The sequence below is a fragment of the Vicia villosa genome, linkage group LG4, assembly GCF_029867415.1.
Source record: "Vicia villosa cultivar HV-30 ecotype Madison, WI linkage group LG4, Vvil1.0, whole genome shotgun sequence".
Classification (NCBI taxonomy): Eukaryota; Viridiplantae; Streptophyta; class Magnoliopsida; order Fabales; family Fabaceae; genus Vicia; species Vicia villosa.
Window position 1 is genome coordinate 185338162 of NC_081183.1, and position 25220 is coordinate 185363381.

General features: G+C 37.4%; 1 protein-coding gene and 1 long non-coding RNA gene across 2 annotated transcripts; one reads left to right on the top strand and one right to left on the bottom strand.

The window, feature by feature from the left end:
• The first annotated feature begins 6971 nt into the window (after positions 1–6971).
• LOC131598516 (uncharacterized) lies at positions 6972–7802 on the top strand. Its single transcript, XM_058871108.1, has 2 exons — positions 6972–7260; positions 7408–7802. The coding sequence occupies exons 1-2, from the start codon at positions 6972–6974 to the stop codon at positions 7800–7802; spliced, it is 684 nt and encodes a 227-aa protein (XP_058727091.1).
• Positions 7803–20166: 12364 nt separating this feature from the next.
• Positions 20167–21760, bottom strand: LOC131600531 (uncharacterized). The gene is made up of 3 exons (XR_009283174.1): positions 21364–21760; positions 21090–21266; positions 20167–20507 (listed from the first exon to the last, which is right to left on the bottom strand). It is a non-coding gene; the product is annotated as an uncharacterized LOC131600531 (long non-coding RNA).
• Positions 21761–25220: the final 3460 nt, after the last annotated feature.

Sequence of the window (25220 nt, forward strand, 5' to 3'; positions counted from 1 at the left end):
ATTAAAGTAAACGAAGTTTTGCTTAAATGTAAACATAGTGGTGTTCATAATCATCATGACTGAATGAGAAGTGATACAAGAAAGATTTTTGAAAGTCGGTTACAACACAAAACTCCACCTCAAAGAGCAATTGAGGAAGATTGCATTCCTGGAAACCATAGACTTGAAACCACCCTCTCAACCGGTAAAAGCGAAAGGATCACCTAAGAAGGTCAAACCTACATCGGGCAACAATTCAACAAGGATGAGTCCATCATATTTTGAACACATTGACAAACTTTTTCCTGATTCACCGACTCCGAAATCTCACAAAAGTGTTTTCAAAGGAGCCCGCATTACCAAACCACCTCCTAAACCGCCTCCACCAAAAAATACCATTTATCGAGGAGATGCTGGTTTTTATGCACAATTACATTGAACAGATCGTCAATGTCAGGGTTGACGGTAACTGTGATTTTTGGGTTGTTTCTGGTTTGCTCGGTAAAGGGTGTCATACCCCAAATTTGCCCTACAACTTATGTATTTCGTAACACCATTTTATCTTGAATGAGCACGATGGTCCAGTGGGTAAGGAGGTAAGTATAAGAAGTGCATGTATGAGACAACCTAAGCTCGAATATCATTTGTATAAAATTAAGAGGCTGATTGAAATACGCTTCATTGATCCACTAATTACTATAGTCCTAGTGTTGGGACACTGTTTTAAAATAAATAATTTATTTAACTCATCATCCCAACGTTGGGACTATGTTATAAAATATTTGACTAACCATCTCAACGTCTGGATGAAGTTATAAATGGAAATTGATGTTATTAAATTATATAATTAATAGTTTATTAAGAAGAAATTCGATTTTTTCCAATTAAATGAAGTTGCCCTTCTCAACAACATCTGAATTATCAAAAAACTTGTTAAGATCACTAAACTTTGTTTCACTAACTATAGAAGAAGCTACAGATTGATCTGGTTCTCCAACTTAATAGTTTAAACCAGATGAATGTACCTCATCTAGAAAATTTTCAGCAGCCACATTGTTCTTCTCCTTACCGTCCTTACACCACAAAGTGTGGAAACCATAGTTCAAACCCCGATCATGACACTTGACCTAACAATTTCAGCATTTTTTGTTAGTAAAATTTAGGCATGCAGACTAATATAATTTACATTCTATGAAAGGCCTAATAGTGCAATATGATTTCATCTTTGAAAATGAAGAAATTTGCATAATTAATTATATAAAATATTTGGGTCATGCTGACAGGGTTATTAAAAAAATCAACTAGTTAAGGATGTAAAAATGTATAAATTTGTAAAATTAAGAGGCTGATTGAAATACGCTTCATTGATCCTCTAATTACTATGGTCCTAGCGTTGGGATAGTGTTTTAAAATAAATAATTTATTTAACTTGTCATCCCAATGTTGGGACGATGTTATAATATATTGGCAAAATACCTTTTTTGGTCCCTTAAGTATACCTCGGGGTCCATTTTGGTCCCTTAATTTTAAAAAGTTCCAAACTGATCCTTTAATTGTTCAAAAAGGTCCACGTTAGTCCTTTCCGTCCAATTTTTTAAAACGGCGTTAACTTTTGCACTAGTGGCATCTTACCTGGCACATGTTTGTACGCGTGGCATCTATTCATAATTAAAAGTCATCAAAATTCTCAAAAAAATTCCAAACCGATCCTTTAATTGTTCAAAAAGGTCCATGTTAGTCCTTTCCGTCCAATTTTTTGAAACGGAGTTAACTTATGCACTAGTGGCATCTTACGTGGCACTTGTTTGTACGCGTGGCATCTATTCATAATTAAAGGTCATCAAAATTCTAAAAAAAAATAATCCAAACTGATCCTTTAATTGTTAAAAAAGGCCACGTTAGTCCTTTCCGTCCATTTTTTTGAAACAACATTAATTTTTGCACTAGTTGCATCTTACGTGGCACCTGTTTGTACACGTGGCATCTATTCATAATTAAAGGTCATCAAAATTCTCAAAAAAATTCCAAAACTTTACCTTGAGCTAAGAATCGAACCAAGGACAACTTGGGTGTTGCACATCATGTTTACCACTAGGCCACTTTGCTCCATGTTTACTGAAGTTACAAATGAGTTATATATTTACATTTCATCTTATTCTTAAATCTTTGTCTTCTTCTATTCTCCACCAGATTTCACAACCCTTTTGGATCAACAATACTAAGAACTGTGTTTTTCTGAGCTATATGTGGTTAATGATTAATGGATAATCTACATAGAATCAATAATTAAATCTCCTGTCAGTAGCATGTCGTGAAAAATACGCTAGAATTATTGTAATACCCTGTATTTAATAAAATGCTCTAACATTATTAGTTGACTCTGAGGTTTTATTAATTGGTGCATCAGAGACATTTTGGACGCTTAAGTTGGAGGCACTAACTTAAGGATATGTTACTAATATCATTTCCTTTCTATTTCTCTTCATTTTTGTGAAACAAAGATAGAAGTTAGAGAGGTAAAGTAGAGAGAAGGAGGAGAAGAAGAGGAAAAAGCTTGAAGAAGAGAAAGCTTTAGATTTTCATCATTTCTTTACCAAATTAACTCATCTTCATCATCTACAACTCATATTCCAGGTGGGTCCTAGATAAAAACTTATCGACTGCGGTTAGGGATGAAAAATCATAAGTTAGAAATTGGGGTTTTGATAGAAATCGAGCGTCAGAAATCGATGTTTCATGGTTAGAATCGAGAATAGATCGCGTGGTGTGTTTGAGTTGTGTTGTGTATTTGCTGTTTCTAATAGGCTACGAGTTCGGATCGAGATTGGTCGCGTTAATCGGAAAAATCTCATTTTGAGAAAATTCTGCGACAGCCCAACACGGGTCGTGCCAGGCAACACGGTCGGCCGTGTCGTCCATCTGTCAAGCGGGATTTTGGGGGTTGGTCCCAGACCTTCTGACACGGGTTGTGCCAGGCAACACGGGTTCCCGTGTCAGCCCCCTGACTTTTGTATACATGTTGGTTTTTGGAGTAACACGGGTCGTGTTGGGTAGCACGGGCCGTTGCATCTCTTAAATTTTGGATTTTTGAAGAAAATTGTTTTGGTCGTAACTTTTGAACCGTAACTCCGGTTTGGTCGTTATTCGAAGCGTTGGGAAGCTAATTAAATGCTCTTTCTAGTATTATGGGTTTGGAGGACCATAGAGGACTTTATTTGCGTATGATTCGTAAATCGTCCAATTCTTTTGTTTGTTTTATCGTTCGAAAAACATGTGGACGGTATAATTTTGTATGAGGTGTTATTGTCATACATTAGTGATATTTTGCCGTTGTTTATATGACAATGATGTTGTGGGTAGCCTTCGGGCGTGATTCCTAGTGTATTGGAATTGTTGTTGTGTATTATTGCAGGTGGATTGAGTGAATGCATGTTTTAACACGAATCAAATAAAAAGTAAGGAAAACTAAGAATTGCTAGGTAAATGACTTAGCAAGATAACCTAGGATGAGAAATGGCGTGAATGACAATGCTTGTGCAGTCGACATATTATATATGCGTCTTTGACAAGTAGTTGTTTAAAAGAGAATAAGACATTATATGGAACATATGTGTTGTTTAGAAATCTTGAGAAGAAAGGCGTACGAGCCTAGTGATTGTTATATGCAATCACCATTGTGTGAAATTACTAAATCTAAATCCATTTTCTTTTCTTTATTTTTCTTTGGAATGAAAAAGGCATTCTAAGTGCAAAAGAGACACTGGTAATCTTGGCAGGTTTGATTCCCGCGTTTAGTACGAATGGAACCTACGGGTAGAGACTTGTAATGGTTAACAGGCCATGTAAAGTGACAATTCATAGGGTACGGTCCATGAGTCTGAATCCATTTCGTATGTCAAGATTTGTACAAGGATCTGTGACTCGTGCCACCTCCTAGACGTAGAAGGGGACGGGAATAGAGGGATACCTTGGTAAGGGTTTCCGATTAGTAATACTATGTGGAGTTGTTGAACTCCAAATATGTTTCCATATAATGTGAGCGTGTGAACTCAAAGTCTATTTCCCTTTTGTTATGACTTGAGTTAGGTCAGGCTAGAACCTTGTAAAGCCAAGAGGACCCATAAGATAGGGAACTCACTGGGATTATTATATCACCCCATATTTCTCGAATTTCAGGTGTTTCAGGTTCCGCGAAGGGTAAGGATAAAGCAGTTTGATATCCTTATGTCTTTTGAGCACTTAAAGTGGCGAAGCTTCCGTTGTGGAGTTTTATTTTGAGATCATTATTGATCTAGTTCTTAGTATTTTATTTTGGACATCTTGTGTATATTATGCCATTATGTAGAACTTTTGGCTTTTGGGCATTAATGTATACAATGTGTTGACTAGGAACTTGTGGTATTTTAGTACCAAACACTTCGATTCATATATAAATATATGCTTTGATGTATGTAAATATATATGGGTGTTACAGTTGGTATCAGAGCAGGTCGTATCCTTGACCTAGCCATGATATATTATAAGTGTTTCTTTCTGTTCCATATGTGTTATGTTCTCGTGGTTCTTAGTATTGAGCCTGATCAACTTAATCCCATTTTTATGATGTTTAGGAACATGGTGGACGGACACAAGAACTGTGGTCGACCCAGCACTCAACCTCCCCAGATGAATCCACCAGTTGGCAGTGAGAATGTTCCATGGCCCTAGTTTATGCAACAGATGCAACAGTAGCAAAATCAGTTCATGTTGCAGATGATGCAACAAATGAATGGAGGCCTTAATGCTCCAGTAGTTGTTCCCGGATCTGTAGGTGGGACGTATAAGGATTTCTTCCTCATGAATCCTCCAAAATTTCAAGGCAAATTAGATCCTATAAAAGCGCATGAGTGGGTGGCCAGTTTGGAGGGATTCTTTGAGATAGTGCAGTGTAGTGAAGAGAACAAGGTGGTGTTTGCTTCTCATTCGCTGAAGGGTCCAGCTATGAGATGGTGGAAGAGTACTTCTACTTTGATAACTACTCAGAATGTACCTAAGGAATGGGATAATTTCAAGACCACTTTTATGGAGAAATATTTCTCTAGCTCGCTGAGGACGCATAAGGAATTGGAATTTCAACAGTTAAGGCAAGATAATATGATAGTGGCTGCTTATGCTGAAAAGTTTGAAACTCTGGCTGCTTACTCTAGGCAGGCCGTGTATGCTTCGGATGAAGGTTGGAAAGTGGATCATTTTATGTTTGGTTTGAGGGTCGAGATTTCATATAGTGTGTCCCAAAGGGAGTTCACTACTTATACGGAGCTGCTACGATAATGTTATATAGCCGAAACTAGTTTGAAGAAAGTTCAAGCTGAGGAAGACTTTAAGAGGATGACTCAGAATGAGCGAAGAAGGCTAAGCCAACAAACTAGGCCTAGGTCACAAGCTTTCAAGGGGAAACAAGTGCAAAGTTCTAGGTCTAGTGTACCTCCGGTGTATCGTGATTGTGGTAAGAATCATTCTGGAAGGTGTAGCTTTGAAGGGGTAAAGTGTTTTCATTGTCAGCAAGAAGGGCATATTGCTAGGAATTGTCCTCAGAATAGGAATCAAATGCGAGGAAGCGGTATCGTCCGGATATATACCTTGGATGCTAGGAAGACCAAGGGTGATAACTATTTAATTGAGGGTACGTGTTTCGTTAACGGGCATTCTTGTTTTGTGTTATTTGACTGTGGAGCAACACACTCTTTTGTGTCATTGCAATGTATGAAGCGACTTGGGTTGCAAGCTATTCCTTTGTTTCCTCCCATGGTGGTTAATACTACCATGGATGAGAGGGTCGAGACACCGATGGTGTGTGAAAATTATGTTTTATCTGTGGGTGGTAGAACTTTCCAAATTAATCTTATTTGTTTGCCGCTTAAGAAAGTAGATATCGTTTTGGGAATGGATTGGCTCTCTGCTAATTCGGTATTCATTGGGTGTGAAGAGAAGTTAATCATTATTTCATCTGATGAAGCTACTCCGAAAGATGTGCTAACTACTATTTTGGAAAGTACGGTTGGTATGATAAATTTCTTGTTTGAGAGAGAAAAGTTTGTTCTGTTGGTTCTCACGAAAGAGGCAAGTAATAGATTAGAGGTTTCACAGATTACGGTAGTTTGTGAGTTTCCTAAAGTTTTCCCCGAGGATGTCACTTCTCTTCCTCCGGAGAGGGAAGTGGAATTCTCTATTGACTTGATACCGAGAACAGCTCCTATATCCGTTTCTCCGTATCGGATGGCACCACTTGAATTGAGAGAATTGAAGGGACAATTGGAAGAGTTTATGGCTAAATATTTTGTTCGACCTAGTGTCTCACCGTGGGGAGCTCCAGTTTTGTTAGTGAAGAATAAGGATGGTGGAATGAGATTGTGTATTGATTACCGTCAGTTGAATAAAGTCACCATCAAGAAAAAATACCCCTTACCAAGGATTGACGAACTGTTAGATCAATTGAAAGGAGCCTGCGTGTTCTCGAAGATTGATTTGCGGTCGGATTATCATCAAATCCGTGTGAAGAGCTCAGATGTGCCAAAGACTGCATTTAGAACCCGGTATGGCCATTATGAATTCTTAGTAATGCCTTTCGGTGTGACGAATACCCCAGTTGTTTTCATGGATTATATGAATCGTATATTCCAACCTTACTTGGACCAGTTTGTGGTAGTCTTTATTGATGACATTCTTATTTATTCTCGTACTCCATAAGAGCACGGAGAACACCTAAGATTGTTCTGTCAGTATTGAGAGAGAAGCAATTGTTTTCTAAGTTAAGCAAGTGTGAGTTTTGGATGACGGATGCAAGATTTCTTGGTCACGTTATATCTCAGGGAGGTGTGGCAGTGGATCCGTCGAAAGTTGAAGTGGTAATTAATTGGGAGAGACCGAAGAACGCTTCAGAAGTCAGAAGTTTCTTGGGATTGGCAGGTTACTAAAGAAGATTTATTACAGGCTTTTCTCAATTGGCTTTACCGATGACTAGACTTACCCGAAAAGAGTGTCCTTATGGTTGGGATTCGGGGTGTGAGCAAAGTTTTATGGGTTTGAAGGAGAGGTTAACGACTGCTCCTGTTTTGATCATTCCTGATCCTAGTAAGTCGTATGAAGTATTTTGTGATTCTTCCAAGAAGGGATTAGGAGGTGTATTGATGAAGGATGGTCAGGTAGTAGCATATGCATCTCGACAGTTGAAAGTTCATGAAGAAAATTATCCAACTCATGATTTAGAATTGGCGGCGGTTGTGTTTACACTGAAGGTGTGGCGTCATTATTTGTATGGAGTTCATTTTGAGATTTTCAGTGACCACAAGAGTTTGAAGTATTTGTTCGATCAGAAGGAGTTGAACATGCGTCAGAGGCGGTGGATGGAATACTTGAAAGATTATGATTTTGAACTAAAATATCATCCAGGAAAACCAAATAAAGTGGCAGATGCATTGAGTCAGAAAGTGTTAAAGAGGGCCGAGTTGATGGTGTTAGAATATGCCTTATTGGAAAAGTTTCGAGATCTTAATCTTCAATTTAATTGGACTCGAAATGGAGTGTTAATGGGGAATTTGAATGTTAATTCCGTACTAAGAGATGAAATTCAACAAGGACAAGTGTTAGATGCTAAGTTGCAAGAGATGTTGGTTCAACCGGGATTCACACGAGCTATGGGTGGAATAATTCTGTTTAATAAGAGGATTTGTGTTTCGGACGATGCGGTGTTGAGAAGAAGGATTTTGGAAGAAGCTCATAAATATGCTTTCACTATACATCCTGGTTCTTCGAAGATGTATCAAGATTTAAAAAGAGATTACTAGTGGTCCGGAATGAAAAGAGATATTGCGGTGTATGTATCGGAGTGTGCGGTGTGCCAACAGGTAAAGATTGAACATCAAAGACCAGGTGGTTTGTTATAACCGTTAGAGATTATGGTATGGAAATGAGATAGCATTTCAATGGATTTTGCGGTTGGATTATCCCGTACTCAAGGTGGATATGATTCTATTTGGGTGATTGTAGATCAGTTGACGAAATCTGCGTATTTCTTAGCCATGAAGACTACTTACAAGGCAAGTCATCTTGCACGGTTATTTATTGAGGAAATAGTGAGATTGCATGGTATACCCTCTAGTATTGTGTCTGATAGAGATCCAAAGTTCACTTCAAGGTTTTGGAGAGCTTTTCAACAAGCTATGGGATCTAAATTGTGTTTAAGCACGTCGAATCACCCTCAGACGGATGGTCATACGGAACGAACGATACAGACCTTGGAAGATATGTTAAGAGCTTGTGTGCTTGAAAGTGGAGGAAATTGGAAAGAGATTTTACCGTTGATTGAGTTTGCGTATAATAATAGTTATCATGCGAGTTTAAATATGGCTCCTTACGAAGCATTGTATGGAAGGAAATGTAGGACACATTTGTGTTGGAAGGAAGTTGGTGATGATAGAGTTTTGGGACCGAAAATTATTCAAGAGACTACGGAAAAGATTAGAATGATTAATGACAAAGTTAAAGAAGCACAAGATCATCAAAAGAGTTATGTGGATAACCGAATGAGGCCTTTAGAGTTTGAAGAAGGCGATCATGTATTCTTAAAGGTTACTCCGAGGTTGAGGTTGAAAGGACCGTTTAAGTCGCGAAAGTTAAGTCCGAGATACGTGGGACCATATGAAATTTTAGAGAGGATTGGTGGAGTAGCTTATCGTTTAACCTTACCGCCTTCTCTATCTGAGATGCATGATGTTTTTCACGTATCCCAACTTCGAAAGTTTATTCCTGATCCTTTTCATCCAGTTTTACCAGATGCAATTGAGATAGAATCAGATTTGACTTTTGAACCCCTACCAAGCCGCATTGTAGGAAGAGAGACTAAAGTGTTGAGAAACAAGGAAATTCCTCTTGTTAAGGTTCAGTGGGAGGTGACACATCCGAGTGATGCTACATGGGAACTTGAATCGGAAATGCGGGATGCTTACCCTCATCTTTTCAGGTAATTCTTAAATTCGAGGACGGATTTATATTTAAGGGGGGATGTAATACCCCGTATTTAATAAAATGCTCTAACGTTATTAGTTGACTCTGAGGTTTTATTAATTGATGCATCAGAGACATTTTGGACGCTTAAGTTAGAGGCACTAACTTAAGGATATGTTACTAATATCATTTCCTTTCTATTTCTCTTCATTTTTGTGAAACAAAGATAAAAGTTAGAGGGGGAAAGTAGAGAGAAGGAGGAGAAGAAGAGGAAAAAGCTTGAAGAAGAGAAAGCTTTGGATTTTCATCATTTCTTCACCAAATCAACTCATCTTCATCATCTACAAATCATATTCCAGATGGGTTCTAGATAGAAACTTATATATTGCGGTTAGGGATGAAAAATCATAAGTTAGAAATTGGGGTTTCGATAGAAATCGAGCGTCAGAATGGATGTTTCGCGGTTAGAATCGAGAATAGATCGCGTGGTGTGTTCGAGTTGTGTTGTGTGTTTGCTATTTCTACTAGGCTACGAGTTCGGATCAAGATTGGTCGTGTTAATCGGAAAAATCTCATTTGGAGAAAATTATGTGACAGCCCAACACGGGTCGTGCCAGGCAACACGGCCGGCCGTGTTGTCCATCTGTCAAGGGGGTTTTTGAGGGTTGGTCCGAGGCCTTCTGACATGGGTCATGCCAGGCAACACAGGCGCTCGTGTCAGCCCCCTGACTTTTGTATGCATGTTGGTTTTTGGAGTAACACGGGTCGTATTGGGTAGCACGGGCCGTGTCAGCTCTTAAATTTTGGATTTTTGAAGAAAATTGTTTTGGTCGTAACTTTTGAACCGTAACTCCGGTTTGGTCGCCGTTCGAAGTGTTAGGAAGCTAATTAAATACTCTTTCTAGTAGTATAGGTTTGGAGGACCATAGAGGACTTTATTTGCGTATGATTCGTAAATCGTCTGATTTTTTGTTTGTTTTACTCGTTCGAAAAACATGTGGACGGTATAATTTTGTATGAGGTGTTATTGCCATATATTTGTGATATTTTTCCGTTTTTTATAAGACAATGATGCTGTGGGTAGCCTTCGGGCGTGATTCCTAGTGTATTGGAATTGTTGTTGTCGTGTATTATTGCAGGTGGATTGAGTGAATGCATGTTTTAAAACAAATAAAATAAAAAGTAAGGAAAACTAGGAATTGCTAGGTAAATGACTTAGCAAAATAACCTAGGATGAGAAATGGCGTGAATGACAATGCTTGAACAGTCGACGTATTATATGTGTGTCTTTGACAAGTAGTTGTTTAAAAGAGAATAAGACATTATATGGAACATATGTGTTGTTTGGAAATCTTGAGAAGAAAGGCGTACGGGCCTAGTGATTGTTATATGCAATCACCATTGTATGAAATTACTAAATCGGAATCTGTCATACCCCAAAATTTTCCCATCTCATTTCTCCTATTCAAGCTCATAACAAAGTTCAAGGCTCAAAGACACATCCTCCTAAACAATGGCTCAATGAACTAGGGTTTTGAATTCCCTAAAGAAAATCAATGAATCAAAGTCTCCAATGGATTTCATATGTCCTGTGATGCTTCAAACTATCTCCATGACAAAATTCATGTTTCAATTCCAAGGATTGACCAGTCAATTGCTCAAAAAGTCAACAGTCGACTAGTTTGACCTAAAAGTCAACTGTAGTCAAAGTACAGTCAAAACTCCTGATTTTTTGTCAACATCCTTATTATGAAGCATCATTCATCATTTGATCAAGGATTGATCATGATTCATCAAGATAAGTTCAGAAATCAACAAAACCTCAAGTTTCTAAATTAGGGTTTTTTGACTTAAAGTCAACTGAACTTTGACCAGCCATAACTTCCACATGGAACATCAGAAATTTCTCATCCAAAGCTTAATTTGAAGGAAATTGAATTCTCTACAACTTTGTCTCTCACAATCCAAGTCTAAAAATGCTTCAATTGAGAGATATGGATCAAAAGATTATAGGTCCTTTTTGAAAGTCAACCAAAAGCAGTTTTTTGTCAAAGCCAATATCATCAAGATAAAATCCTCAAATGGAAAAAAAGCTTCGAAAGTGGATTGTAAAGGACATCTTGAGGTTTCCAAAAAGTCATAGAACTCCTTTATACCTTATAAATTGAAGGAGATATGCCTTGTCAAAGTTGACTAATTTTGAAGGAAAAAATGTGAAATAAAAGGCCTCAAAATGGATTTCTTTGCAAAGAGGCCCAACTTTTTATGGTTCAATCTTGCTACCCAAGTTATCTAGAAGCTCAAATCTGAATGCCAGGAATTTGTGATTAATATTTAATTTTTTATTGAATTTAATTCATTAAAAATACAATATAAATCAAATAATTGAAGAAATATTCAAATATTTGATTTGAGAAAGAATCAATAATCAAAATACACCTTATTTTATACATATTTCATGCAAGAGGAGATTGGGGGGAAAAGATTGAGATTTGGCCATAATTATAAACTTTCAAAACCATATTTCCAATCAAATTTTTCACATTGTAAATCAAAGATTCAAATGGATTCTTGCCATAATTCTTACCCTAATTCATTCTCCTATATAAACACAAGCATTGCAGATCACTAGGTCACGATTTCTATGCCTCAAGAACCACATCCAAGCTTATAAAAACTCAAGAAATTTCCAATTCGGTTTTGAAGTTTGAGAGAGATTCAGGGAGATTCAAAGGTTCCAACACGTTCCTTGGTGTTCACTGAAGGTGTGTGGATCATTGCACGACATCAACACTACCAGAAAAACCTCCATTAAGCCACGGTTTGTATGACTTTAAATTTTTTTGATTACGCTAATTCATGAGGCATAAACATAATTTGAATGCATAATATTATTTAGGGTTAATACTTATTTTCACCCCTGCCATATGGGGTTGGTTTGAAAAATCCCCCTGCCAAAAAAAAAGTTGCAAGAATTCCCCTAACATTTGAAGATTCTCTCGTTTTAAACCTTGTAAAAATTTTGTTTTTAAAACCAACCTTGCCATTTTAAGATTCGGTCATTTTAAACCCTATAATCTTGTACATTGTGTCATTTTAAACCCTCTGGAATATGACGGGCAAGGTTGGTTTTACAAAAAAAAAATTACAGGGTGCAAAATGATAGAGTTCTCCCAGTGCCAAGGTTGGTTTTAAAAATAAAATTTTTACAAGGTTTAAAACGAGAGAATCTTCAAAGGTTAGGGGAATTCTTGCAACTTTTTTTTTGGCAGGGGGATTTTTCAAACCAACCCCATATGGCAGGGATAAAAATAGGTATTAACCCTATTATTTATCATGGTATGTTGAATGTTTCTGGGTGCTTAATTGATTGTTTGCGCTTGTATATCACTATATGCCATTGTTAGGGTTTTTGGATTCTGTTTAGGGCATTTGCTTGCAGGAACAATTGGCTTAAATTAGGCCCATAACCATGTTTGTGAGGTCTGGACGATTCAATCGATGGCCTCGCGAAAAATTTCTATGGCGTTTTAGAGGTATTCGTACAAGCAGGGCTATGGCTACGGATGCGTCCGTTGGTAAAAGTCTATTTCAGAGCAAACACGACGGATGGACGAAGAAGACGATGACGCGTCGCCTCCCCATTGGCCAGCTTTGCGCGCGCGTTTTTGTTCAAATCTAGGAGGATCCGGTGGATTAAGACGTACGTCTTACCATGTTCCTTCACTATTTCAACCTTCAGATCTCCTTCTCTTCCAATCCAACGCATATGAAGGCGCAGGAGCATCATAGACCCTCAGCCATGCGCCACACCCAATCCGAGCTAAGTTTTTTTTAAATTTTTTATTTTTAATTACATAGTTTCTTTTTATTTATTTATTTTCTTTTTGTTTATTAAATATTTATTTTTAAAAAAAATCTTTTATTCATTTACAAAAGTTTATATTTTTTAGATATTGTTTATTTTATTTATTTCTTTTTATCGAAAGTTTGATTTTTTATAATTCTATTAATAATTGTTTTTTATTTTAAAATTCAATTCTATTTTCATAAATACTTTTAATCAATTAAATAATTAGGATTTAATCCAATAATTATTTAATTAATATATTAAATCGAACGTTCGACTTTTCTTTAATTTTGGGTGTTATTTAAATTATGGGTTTAATATACTTCACCCCCTGCCAATATAGCGAGATTCAGTTTGCCCCCTCTGAATGATTTTTTTTACCAAACGCCCCTTATAAAACTCAAAACATGGATTTACCACTCCTTGTTACCACACTTGCTGACTGGGCAATGTAACATTGGACACGGTGGCGCTGACTGGATCCACCCTCATAAAATTAGGGTGCATCTTTCTCTCTTTCTCCACCGTGAATCATTCATCTTCATTCTCCATCTTCGTCCCTCTCTTTCTCCGCGTCCCGTCATCCATCTTCCTCACACCTTGATCCATCATCGTCCCTTCTCCATCTTCGTCAATCCCATATTCATCTTTGTCACTCATGGCCGAAAGCAACTCGTATGGTAGTAGTGTCAATTCGTTCCAAAATCCAGATTTACCCAGATGTGGTTGTGATAGACCAATGAAGATGTGGGTGGCCAACACGGTTCAAAATCGCAATAGAAAGTTCTGGAAATGCCGCAATGCCGGGGTAAGTATGCTTCTTTGTTATCTGGAAAATGGTTCAATATCATGTTGAAAGTTCTATTTCATGTTATCTGGAAATTTGTTCATTATTAAACAATTCTTCATTGTGTTTTGTAGTCTGTAAATAGCTGTGAATTGTTCTTGTGGGATGATTAAATCAGAGACCATATCAATGGGCATATGATGAAACTACCAAAATGTAAAAGTTGTGATATACTAGCAGTGAAGTTAGAGACAGCAACAAACAAAATTGAGAAGTTGAAGAAGAAGAATGCAAGTCAGACAAGTGTTAATATGAGGCTGAAGAAGACAACATTGATTCTCTGTTTTTTGCTTATTGGCATATTGTATTACTTAAGTTAACAGCTCCTTGTTTGACATTGTGTATTTTGGTGGCATTTGGATGTAAAACCTTGTTGATTTTATGTCAATAAAATGAGTTATGTTTTATGTCAATTATTCATGTGTATTTTATCTCAATGAAACCTTCCTGTCAAGTAAAGTGAAATATAAAGGTGTTGTAAGATTCAATGAACTAAAACTCACACCTTAACATAACAAGTGCACCATAACATGGGCATAATTCAGAATACACAAATTTAAACTGTCTTAGCAAACATGTGCTACTCAAAATAACTGTCTTAGCAGTACATAAGTGCACCAAACATGTGCTTCTAAAAATAACTATCACACTTTAACATTACATAAGTGCATCAAATATGTGCTACTCAAAATAAACAACAAGGTCTAATCAAAATAAACATAAGGTAAATTCAAGTCTTCTTTGTTGGAGTTCCCTTCTTTGGAGTAGTCTTCTTTGGAGTACCCTTTGATGGCTTCTTTGGAGTAATCTTGGATGCCTTTTTTGGAGTATTCTTTGAAGGTTCCTCTTCAACAATGTCCATACAAATAGGTTGCTCAGGGTTTGAACCTGGACCAGTGAATGATTTTGGTTTCTTGAACCAGTTCTCCTTTATCCTCTCACTTACCCTTCTCCTTACAATTGGCTTGTCAATCATCTTTCCCTTTCCTTTGAAACTGTTGCTTGTTGAGGCCTGAGAATGGATGTCTGGTATGCTGCTTATCATGTCATCAGTTATATCTCCAAACAATGAATCAGTCTTCATTGGTCTATCACAACCACATCTGGGTAAATCTGGATTTTGAAACGAATTGACACTTCTACCATACGAGTTGCTTTCGGCCATGAGTGACAAAGATGAATATGGGATTGACGAAGATGGAGAAGGGACGATGATGGAGCAAGGTGTGGGGAAGATGGATGATGGGACGCGGAGAAAGAGAGGGACGAAGATGGAGAATGAAGATAAATGATTCACGGTGGAGAAAGAGGGAAAGATGAACCCTAATTTTATGAGGGTGGATCCAGTTAGCGCCACCGTGTCCAATTCTACATTGCCCAGTCAGCAAGTGTGGTAACAAGGAGTGGTAAATCCATGTTTTGGGTTTTATAAGGGGCGTTTGGTAAAAAAAATCATTTAGGGGGGCAAACCGAATCTCGCTATATTGGCAGGGGGTGAAGTATATTAAACCCTTAAATTATTGATCTTTAATCTTATGGTTTTTAACCCTGATTTATACCGGTAAATCAGGGTTGTCGATCTTTAATGCACTAATCATTTCTCTTCTTTGTATCTAATTTTCAGGGTTAACCAGGATCGATGAAAGCTCAAACCTTGTGGTAACCCTAAAATTACTATTATTTAATTATTGTTCTTTCTTGCCTTTATTTTTCTTATCAATGGGTTTTTGGCCATGTAATCCCCCGCCCAAGGCCTTGTAATAGTTAAATTTTATATTATTTGTTTAACTGCGTGGTTAGTAATTTAGGGTGTGAAAACCTTGAATTAAATTTAGAATTATTAGTTATAAGATAATATATCTGAATCAACCACGTGATTGTGCACCCCCACACCTTTAATGGTAACCCCTCTTGTTGCCTTATACTGTTGCCTGTTGCCTTATTGTTGCCTGTTGCCTCCAAATTGTTAAAATAGTCAAGTCCCTCGATTCCGAGGATACCTAAAGTAAAGGTTGCCTTAATCATTGAAATCATCAATTTTGTCCCTCGAAGTTGCCTCGGTAAAACATGATGATTGTCCCAATTGCTAAGGTATCCTCGCATGATGCCCAAAAAATTAATGACTATTATATCCTTCCCTAAAGACTACCTGCCCTCTTTATGACAGGGACAGTCATATGGCGAACGATAACCTCGATGACCCTTCACATCCAATACAAGGACTTCCTACCCTCTTATGGTATGGATAGCCCTGAAAGGCTAAAAGAATATTTTTATAATTTTAGGGTAATTACCTCCTAATTGCTTGCTTTGGTTTAAATTTAATTTTACCTTTTTTCTTCCAAAAAACCTTCAAAAAGGCTACGCTTATTTACAAGCTAAAGCCCTTATTCAAATGCTTTTTCTATACATTTCTAAAATTTTGAAAACAAATGAGCTAAGCAATTAAGAGCCCGTGGAAAACCATGGATACAAAGGGTGCCTTAAACCTTCTCTTTGTATAAATTATTCCCCGAACTCAAAATCTTCTTAAAAGATCTTTTTCTGTTCTTTTAGCCTTTCTATTAAATTGGATAAAATAAAAGTCGGTGGCGACTGTTGCTCACTGCAACATTTGTTTGCTTAAATATTTAAAGCCAGTTCACCGTATTACAGAACTGGCGACTCTGCTGGGGATATTCGAATAAAAGAGGGGTTACCTTAAAGTTTAGGATTCACTTTAAAATGTTTTCAATTGTTTGTGTTGTTTGCTTTATATTTGTGGGCCCGTTTGGGTTTATTTGTGTGAAAGATCCTAACCCGACTCTGAGTACCTTAGGTAAATGGCATGAGATCAAGGAGATTGCACAGCGTATACTGATGTGGTTGATATGATGGCCATCGTTAGCGTGACACATTGGTTTTCCCGGTGTTCCTCGGGATCCGACCTGAGGAAATGCTTGGCTGCTGCGTGGTGCCATTAAGCACTAGTTTGCCCTTAGAACCCTAGTTGAACTTGACTTTGGCCTATTAGAAATTAGCGAGATGGCTGGCTTTGGTTCCGACTGAAGTTGGTTGATACTCAAAGCTACACTCATATGGACTGGACTTTCAGGACATTTTCGGTCGGTGATTTGATCACTGAACTGAGATAAGCGCCTTCGAGAAAGGTCAATGATATGAGCTCCCTAGAACCCGATCTTTATATAGGACAAGTTGAACCAACTAAACTTCAGTGGGAGGGTATGCACCTTTGGACTACATACAAGCCTAACCCTAAGGCAATTGTGTGACTTATTTGTGTTTGTTATCTACCTGACATCATAATATCATAAGCATCATGACATCATGACATATCATTCTACTAACCGTTTCGAGGACCAAGGAATTCATCTTTGTTCTATTTTTAGGTCATGGGGACTAGAAACACCATTCGAGTCAACTTTGTGAAAATACCTTCCGAGCTGAAAGAGTTGGTATTAGAGATTCCTGGAGGTTCCCGCTTCACTGAAAGACATGGTCTCTTGCCCAGTTTGGTTATGTCAAGTTTCGAAGAAGAGATGTTGAGTGTATTCTTCCAATTCTTTGACCCCGAGCACCATTGTTTTACTTTCCCAGATTATCAGCTAGTACCTACTACGGATGAGTTTTCTGACATACTTGGACTCCCTATCCGAGATCAGATTCCGTTCACTGGTTTGGAAGAGTTTCCAAAATTGGAAGTTATTGCCGCTGCTTTACATCTTAAGAAATCTGAAATTGAAGGTCATTGGGAAACCAGAAGTGGAGTCAAAGGATTCCTCGCTAAGTTCTTATTCGGGAAAGCTCGCATGTTTTTGAAGACCATGAGTTATCAAGCCTTCGAAGACATATTAGCTTTACTCATTTATGGTTTGGTGTTATTTCTTAATCCTGATCAGTTTATAGATGTGCATGCCATAAAGATATTTCTGACACACACTATGAAGAAACGAGGGACTCTTATGTGTTGCATACCTTTGCTATCTAAGTGGTTTATTTCGCACTTTTCTCGCTCGGTAATGAGGAATGACCAAGAGCTGAAATGGCATAAGAGGATAATGTCACTTTCTCATTCTGATATCTGTTGGCTTTCCTTATCCAAGGAGAATGTTACTATCATTGACCGTTGTGGACAATATCCTAATGTACCTTTACTTGGCATAAGAGGAGGTATTACTTATAATCCTTGCTTGGCCCTACGTCAGTTTGCTTACGCTCGAAGAGATGGTCCTCATCAGATGCTTATATGAGGGGTTGTGTTTGATTACGAAGATGATGCTCAAGGACACCGCCGAAACTTTATACGAGCATGGGATATGGTAAACAAAATCGATAGCAAGAGCTTGGGGCAAAGGAACTCCATTCCTTTAGGGCCTTATCTCAGATGGGTGCGCACTCGTGCTCAACGCTTCATCATTGGAGCAAAAAGGAAGCATCCATGGGAGACTTGAAGACTGTTGTTTTATCTTTATTATTTTATTTTCAATTCCTATTTTTATGCTTTCCTTTTTGTAAAAGATGACAATAAAACAATTTACAGTTTTTCTTTTCTTTTTAAAACATTATTAATAAAGTTTCTTTTTGTTTGGTTTAAACAAACTTGAATTCCAAGGTCCTCGAAAATATTGCATACGCATAAACATATCATTCATAAACATTACATCACAGGTTCTCATAAGCAGATATCCCATCTATCCGCTGTTTATTTTAGTAAGGAAATGGATCTCGAACAATCTGTCAAGAATCTCCAGGCTCAAAATGCTGAGTTCCAAGCCTTGATTCTGAACTTATCCAAGGGGAAAGACGAGCTGATATCCCTTCTAACTAAGAAGAAGAAGACCAAGAAACCGGTGGGTGTTCTCAACCTGGGAAAAAGATTCAAAGGCCCTCCCAAAAAGGCTGAAGAAGCTGCAATTCCCAAAGACGATGAAGAAGATGATGATGATGCTAGTGTCAAGACCAACGCCGGAAGTAACGTAGGCTCTACTAATCAAGATGATAATGAAGAGGACTATTACCACGAAGAAGACTATTATGATGAAAAGTACAGGCTACTAGAGGAACGATTGAGAAATATGGAAATTCAGAAGGTACCTGGGCTGGATTTTGAGGAGCTGAGGCTCATCCCCAGAGTCGTTATTCCTCCAAAGTTCAAGACTTCAACTTTTGCTAAATATGATGGAGTTTCTTGCCCCAAGATGCATCTGAGATCGTATGTGAGGAAGATACAACGTCATACTGAAGACAAGAGATTGTAGATTCATTTTTTCCAAGAGAGTTTGTCCGGGACTCAATTGGAATGGTACTATCAGCTGGAGAGTGCCAGCATTCGCACCTGGGAAGACATGGTCGTTGCTTTCTACAAGCAATATCAATATAATGCTGACCTTGCACCAACTCGCATACAATTGCAAAGCATGTCTATGGGACCTAAGGAAAGTTTCAAGGAGTATGCTCAAAAACGGAGAGATATAGCTGGAAGAGTTCAACCTTCTTTGACTCATAGGGAATTGGTGGACATGTTCATGGATACACTAACTGAGCCTTTCTATAGTCACTTGCTGGGTAGTTCCTCATCTGGTTTCACTGAACTTATATTGACTGGAGAACGTGTCGAGAGTGGAATTCAAAGTGGGAAGATTCAAGTAGGCGCCACCTCTGGTACTACAAAGAAGTCATACCATGGAAGGAATAAGTCTAATGATGTTCATAGTCAGAGGGGCCATAATAAGAATGATCAGAACCCGTCGGTTGGGGCCATTCTAATTTCTACACCAACACCTCAACAAGCTCCCTGACAGGGGTATCAGCGTAGAACAGACAGACCTAGAAGACAGTTTACCCCGATCAACATGCCTTTGTCTCAAGCCCTGCAACATCTATTGAAGGCTAACTTGACCACCACGAAGGATCCTCCAAAGGTTGTTGTTGCACCCCAAAATTTGCCCATCCAATTTTTTATTTCTAACTAGCTTAGTGTTTCATAATCATTCGCATATTAGGTCATCTAACAACACGCATTATTAATCAATAAATCTGGCATTAGGATCAAGGACGTTGAAGAGCTAGGGTTTACTATACTTCAAGGGAGATTCAAGTTTGTTTCTTTTACTAACCATGGTTGATGAGGTTAGGGTTTTGATACTTTCTTCACCGAATTAACAAATTTCTATATGAGGGCTTCATTGAGACGATTTTGGTTTATTCTCCGGTTAATTGAGGTTTGGATTACAAGACATGGTGGCATGGTATTCTTTATCTCTATCCCCTCTAAGTGATCCATTCAAGATTATCTCGATTAATTTATGAGACTTTTATCACTAAACACTTGAAAACGAAAAGCTGAAGTGGGCGGATTCAAGGTACACGCATACAATAGCTGGTCTCAAAGGTTTATTACCATTTCTATTCCGTTCAAGTATCCATCATCTAACTTCTATTCAAAACAACACTTATATATTCATTCAAGATTCATACATAACCGAAGTCGAGATCATTCCAAACTCCATCCATTCTTTAACTACAGAAATCACATTACAATTCAAGATCCACATACCTTACAAGGACCAAAAGTTACATTACATATTCTATTGAAAATTACAAAAAATACAAGAGTTCATCTCAACTTCAAGAGTTTATCATATCACATTCCACAATTTTAAACTCATTACAAAAGCCATTACATCATTCCCATTCCAGTACATCACTCTAATCTATCATGAAGAATTCAGTTGAATTTATCTTCATCTTTAAGACTTTATATTCACTTGTAGCATGAGCATCCCATTCCAAACCTACATATGCAACCGCACGGCTTCACATCACCCTGTCGTATCAATCAAACCAAACCTGCAAAAAACAAGTTTCATTCAAAAACCAAACAATAAGCTGCTGCACAGTCCATACCATTCAGCATCATTCAAAACTCTCAATGCATTCATTCACAAATCATATATTCAAACAATTCAGCCAGGTTCTACACTAAGCCAAACTCAAACCATACAACTCAGCCCTGCATCATTACAGGAAAAAGAGGCCAATACCAAGAAATCAATGCATAAATCAGTTAGTAACCACCCTATTGTGTCTCAACCTTCAAGTATGATAACAAACTCTAACAAGTTTTCATAAAACTAACAACTATCTGTCTAACAGATTTCTAATTATCAGTCCCTAATCTTATAACCACCAAAAACAGAACAACTAACTCTTTCTAAACCTCCTCACCCATCAGCTTGTAGCTAACAGTTAATTAATCCTACAATAAACCATCCCTAACAGAAAATAACAAACTCCCTAACTGTCATAACTAACCTAACAGCATAACCAACTAACACATAACAGAATCCTAACTGATTCCTAACTACCACAATAACAAACGAACAGAATCTAACTGAAAATTTCAGAAGAGAAAGAACTAACGGAGCTAACCTTGAGCTTCTATATAATCCTTCAATTCTGCACTCTTCAGAAGCTTCTTCACTTCACTCATCTCTTCATTTTCAGAACCTTCAATATCTCACCATCTTCAATTCACAATTCTTTGCTCTCCGCAGATTCTGCAAGTCTTCATCACCATCTTCACTCTGCTTCTATTCTTCCTTCACCCTGCATTACGTAACAATCATAACAAGTTCAGAAATAAAATAAAAAAAAGAAAAGTGAATCAGATGAACACAATCAAAAGATGAATGTGAGCGCTTACTTGAGTTCCTCGAATTCTCGTAGCCTCAATCAATCGTCTCAGAACCTCATCAATCAAACGCATCACCAACACTTCAATCTTCGCCACATCTTCATTCTCATCGCAAACACGGTTCAACAATCTCCATGACACTCATCCGTGAATCTGCGCCTACAACAACAACGTTCATCATCTCCATCGCATAAGCTAGCCATCCGCTCGGAATTGCATCGAGTTGAGATCGAACGGAGAGAGAGTAATCGGAGAGTCACGCTGTCGGCCACGAAGAAGAAGCTGCGCGTTTAGGTCACACTTTCAGAACCCTAATCCCCTTTCTGATTTCATTTATTTTTTATTTTCGTTTTAATTCTTTGTCATTTTAATGGAAAATTCTGAAAAGATAACTTGGATATAATGTCATAAACAAATGCTTGGCCTTACACAATTGCTTCTGTTACCCCCCATCGGGCCCATCCTTTTTGGCACAAGAAAGCTATACAAAAACAAAACTCCTTGGCCACGAAACTGCTAACTACAGAAAATTATACCCCGTACCCCTACATTTATCCCAATATCCCTACAATTTTAAAAAAATCTCAATTTTGTCCTTATTAAATTTTTAACTTTTCTTTTTTATTTTTTATTTTTCCATTTTTACTGTATGTACGGACGAAAATATGCAGAATTCTGGTGAGTAAAATCCAAAACCGGACAACCCAGGGGTGGGTGTTCCGGTTCTTTTTTTTTCAATTTTACTGAACCGGACATCCCAGAATTGGGTGTTCCGGTTTGTTACTTTTTTTCATTTTTTTTAATTTTTTTTAAAATTTTTTTAATTTGTTGATGCTGTTGGGACTCTTGTTCTTCCTTCTCCGCCTATGGCTCAGGTTCTTTCTCTCCCAATTTCACACTATTCAATTCTTTTATTCTTTTTCTTTTTAATTTTAATTATTGACAGTTTTTTTAAATTTTTTATTTATTTATTGTGTTGTAGATATATAGAAAGATTGGAGAGAAATATGGAGTGAAGTATTCAGAGGAAGAGATTTTGTAGAAGAGCTTATAGTCAGCCTTGGGGTAAATCTCGTCTCAGGTTCGTTATTGCTCTTCGATCCCTTTCCAACTTTTACAATTTTATATATTATATTAATAAATTCATGTATTTGTATGAAGATTTTTGTACGGAAAAAAATTGAAAAAAAAAGAACCGGAATACCAACATAGGGGATATCCGGTTAGTAAAAAGTAACAAACCGGAACACCCAATTTTGAGATATCCGGTTCAGTAAAATTGAAAAAAAAAAAACCGGAACACCCACCCCTGGGTTGTCCGGTTTTGGATTTTACTCACCAGAATTCTGCATGTTTTCCTCCGTACATATAGTAAAAATAGAAAAATAAAAAATAAAAAAGAAAAGTTTGAAAAGTTAATAAGGACAAAATTGGGATTTTTTTAAAATTGTAGGGGTATTGGGCCTATCATGCTATGCACACCCCTGCGGGCCCATGCGCACCCCTTTTGGTATACTGAAAAACTTTACAAAACACTCTACTTGGGCCTCAGCGCCAATTACTAGGGCTGCACATCCATAATTCAGTTTTACACCCCCTGGGCCCATTTAATTTCTTCTTAGAATTAGTTTTCTTTCATAACAAAAACCCAATAAAAATCATATTTTTTTCATGTTGTTTTTAGACTTTTAACACAATTTTGACATATGAAAATATTCACAAAAATATTAGTTTAGGCTAATCTCTCTTAATTCCTTTTTTGTTTAATTAGAATTCAATATTCTGCATAAAAAACTATAAAAAATAAATAGTATCTTTTAATTCATTTTCGCACTATATTTTGAATCATTCATTTTCATGTTTTGTGCTATATTTTCAAGTCATTCTTTTAGTCAATTTTGTACTAATTTTGTATCATGCTTGCTTGTGATTAATCTTGTAATTTCACTTGTACATTCCCTTAGACCTTAGGACCCATAATTCATAACTTTTAGGCTAGTTTCCCTTAAATCCTATAATTTTAGGGAGTCTTTAATTAGACAATTTTGGACTTAGAATAATCTTTTAGTTCATATTAGATTAGGTTCCTTTTCTTTTCCTTTTCAACTTTAAAACATCTAAAAAAGGACGACACAAATCATGCTAATACTCTTTTTTCATAGTGGGAAAGAAATGATTGGGGCGTAGGCCCCGATGTATGTTCTTTTCTACTTAGTGGGAGAAATGATTGAGGCGTAGGCCTCGATGTATGTTCTTACCCGCTATTTAGAGAAATGACACCCGACTTGACCAATTTTCCATCTTCACCTGGAACCTGTTTTGTCCCCACTGTGGGGTTAACCCGACTTCTCACATTCTTAGTAATATGGAACCTACAAAGTAATGCCGAAGAAGTGGGAAATACAGTAGCAAACTACTTCATTAATGTTGTATCTCGGTCGGTAACAATGACTTTCGGCATATCTTATGATCCTTCAACATTGACCTACAAACCTCTAAAGCCCAAGCAAAGTTGTCCTCTTTTTCGCACTCTAGAAATGCAAAACCAACAGAATACGTCTTCTCAGTCGATGTAACACCAACAATTTCCAACAATGGAAGTCTGTACTTGTTGGTCTTATACATTGAATTAATTATGAGCATGGTGGGAAGTATGTTTTTGGGCGGTACCAAATTCAAAGTCATGTCCGAAACACATGTCTTCTCATTCGGAAGGAACCGACATGCAATTGGATGACCGGCTAGTTTCAAGCTTAAATCATGATTGTGTAAACCACATAACACATTAAATTTCCATTTATTATTTGCCATCAAATAACCACGCAACTTAAATGGACAATCACATTTTCTTGAACCGGTGTCTTCGCGTTTAAAATTTCAGATACTGGGCATGTATTTTCCACTTCTTTCGCATGTCAAAGTCACAAATGCATTTCTTATATCCGTACCATTACCGGACCTTCCAATCACAACACCAAATCCTAGTTTCGTAGCTTTTGTACGAATCCACTGCAACATGTCTTCACGTATTATGAATTCATCTGTATTCACAAATTGCTCGCGAACATCTACCGCCTTAGTTACGATAGGCGAAACAGCGATCGACGAAACAACTTGAGACACATTAGGTTCGGAAATGTTATCGCGATGCACCATACCTAAATATACATAAAACACAACATATATTAACATGACAGTTTGACTGACTGCTGTCAAATAAACACAGACAGGAACCGGGAATTAATTTCCGGTTTTGTTCAACTACTAGTCGGAAATATACTTTCGGTTTGTACGTAACCTTTTTCTACTACAAAGAACAAATTAATATATCAAATGATGGATGAAATGAATAAACTTTACCTGAAATTCTACTTCCTTGAGCTCTTTCTGATATGAACCACAAAAATGATAATTTTGTATGGAAAATAGATTGAGAATGATGAGGGTTTTTGAGAGGTTCTGAGAGAAGAAAGAAAAGTGTTTTTGATCAAATTTTTGTTCTTACTGGTTACTGTTTTAATAACATGTATGTTCCCAAAAACCGGAAATAAACTTCCGGTTCTGTACGGCATGTCAACGTGGCAACAAAATTCAAGCTTCCCGCTAATAGAACCGGAAAAATATTTCCGGTTTTGAACCGGAGGTTTAACTCCGGTACAGTTTTTGGCATTTTAAGGGGTGATACCAAATTTCACTCGGTTTAGGCAAAATTTGGTGCAAACCAGAAATATACTTCCGATTTTTCTAAGGGCAGTTTCGAAATTGCACAGGGTGTGGTTTGGGCTATGGGGTGGGTTAAGAAATCCCCATTTTAGAATGAATGGGAGGGAAAAGGAGAAATTAGATTGTGAATGAAGGTGAACAAA

What these genes read in the sequence shown, in the direction of transcription:
- LOC131598516 (XM_058871108.1), top strand. Translation starts at nt 6,972, where the DNA reads ATGACTAGACTTACCCGAAAAGAGTGTCCTTATGGTTGGGATTCGGGG. An exon ending in GTTTACACTGAAGGTGTGGC is followed by an intron (nt 7,261 to 7,407) that starts GTCATTATTTGT and finishes AATATCATCCAG; the next exon opens with GAAAACCAAATAAAGTGGCA.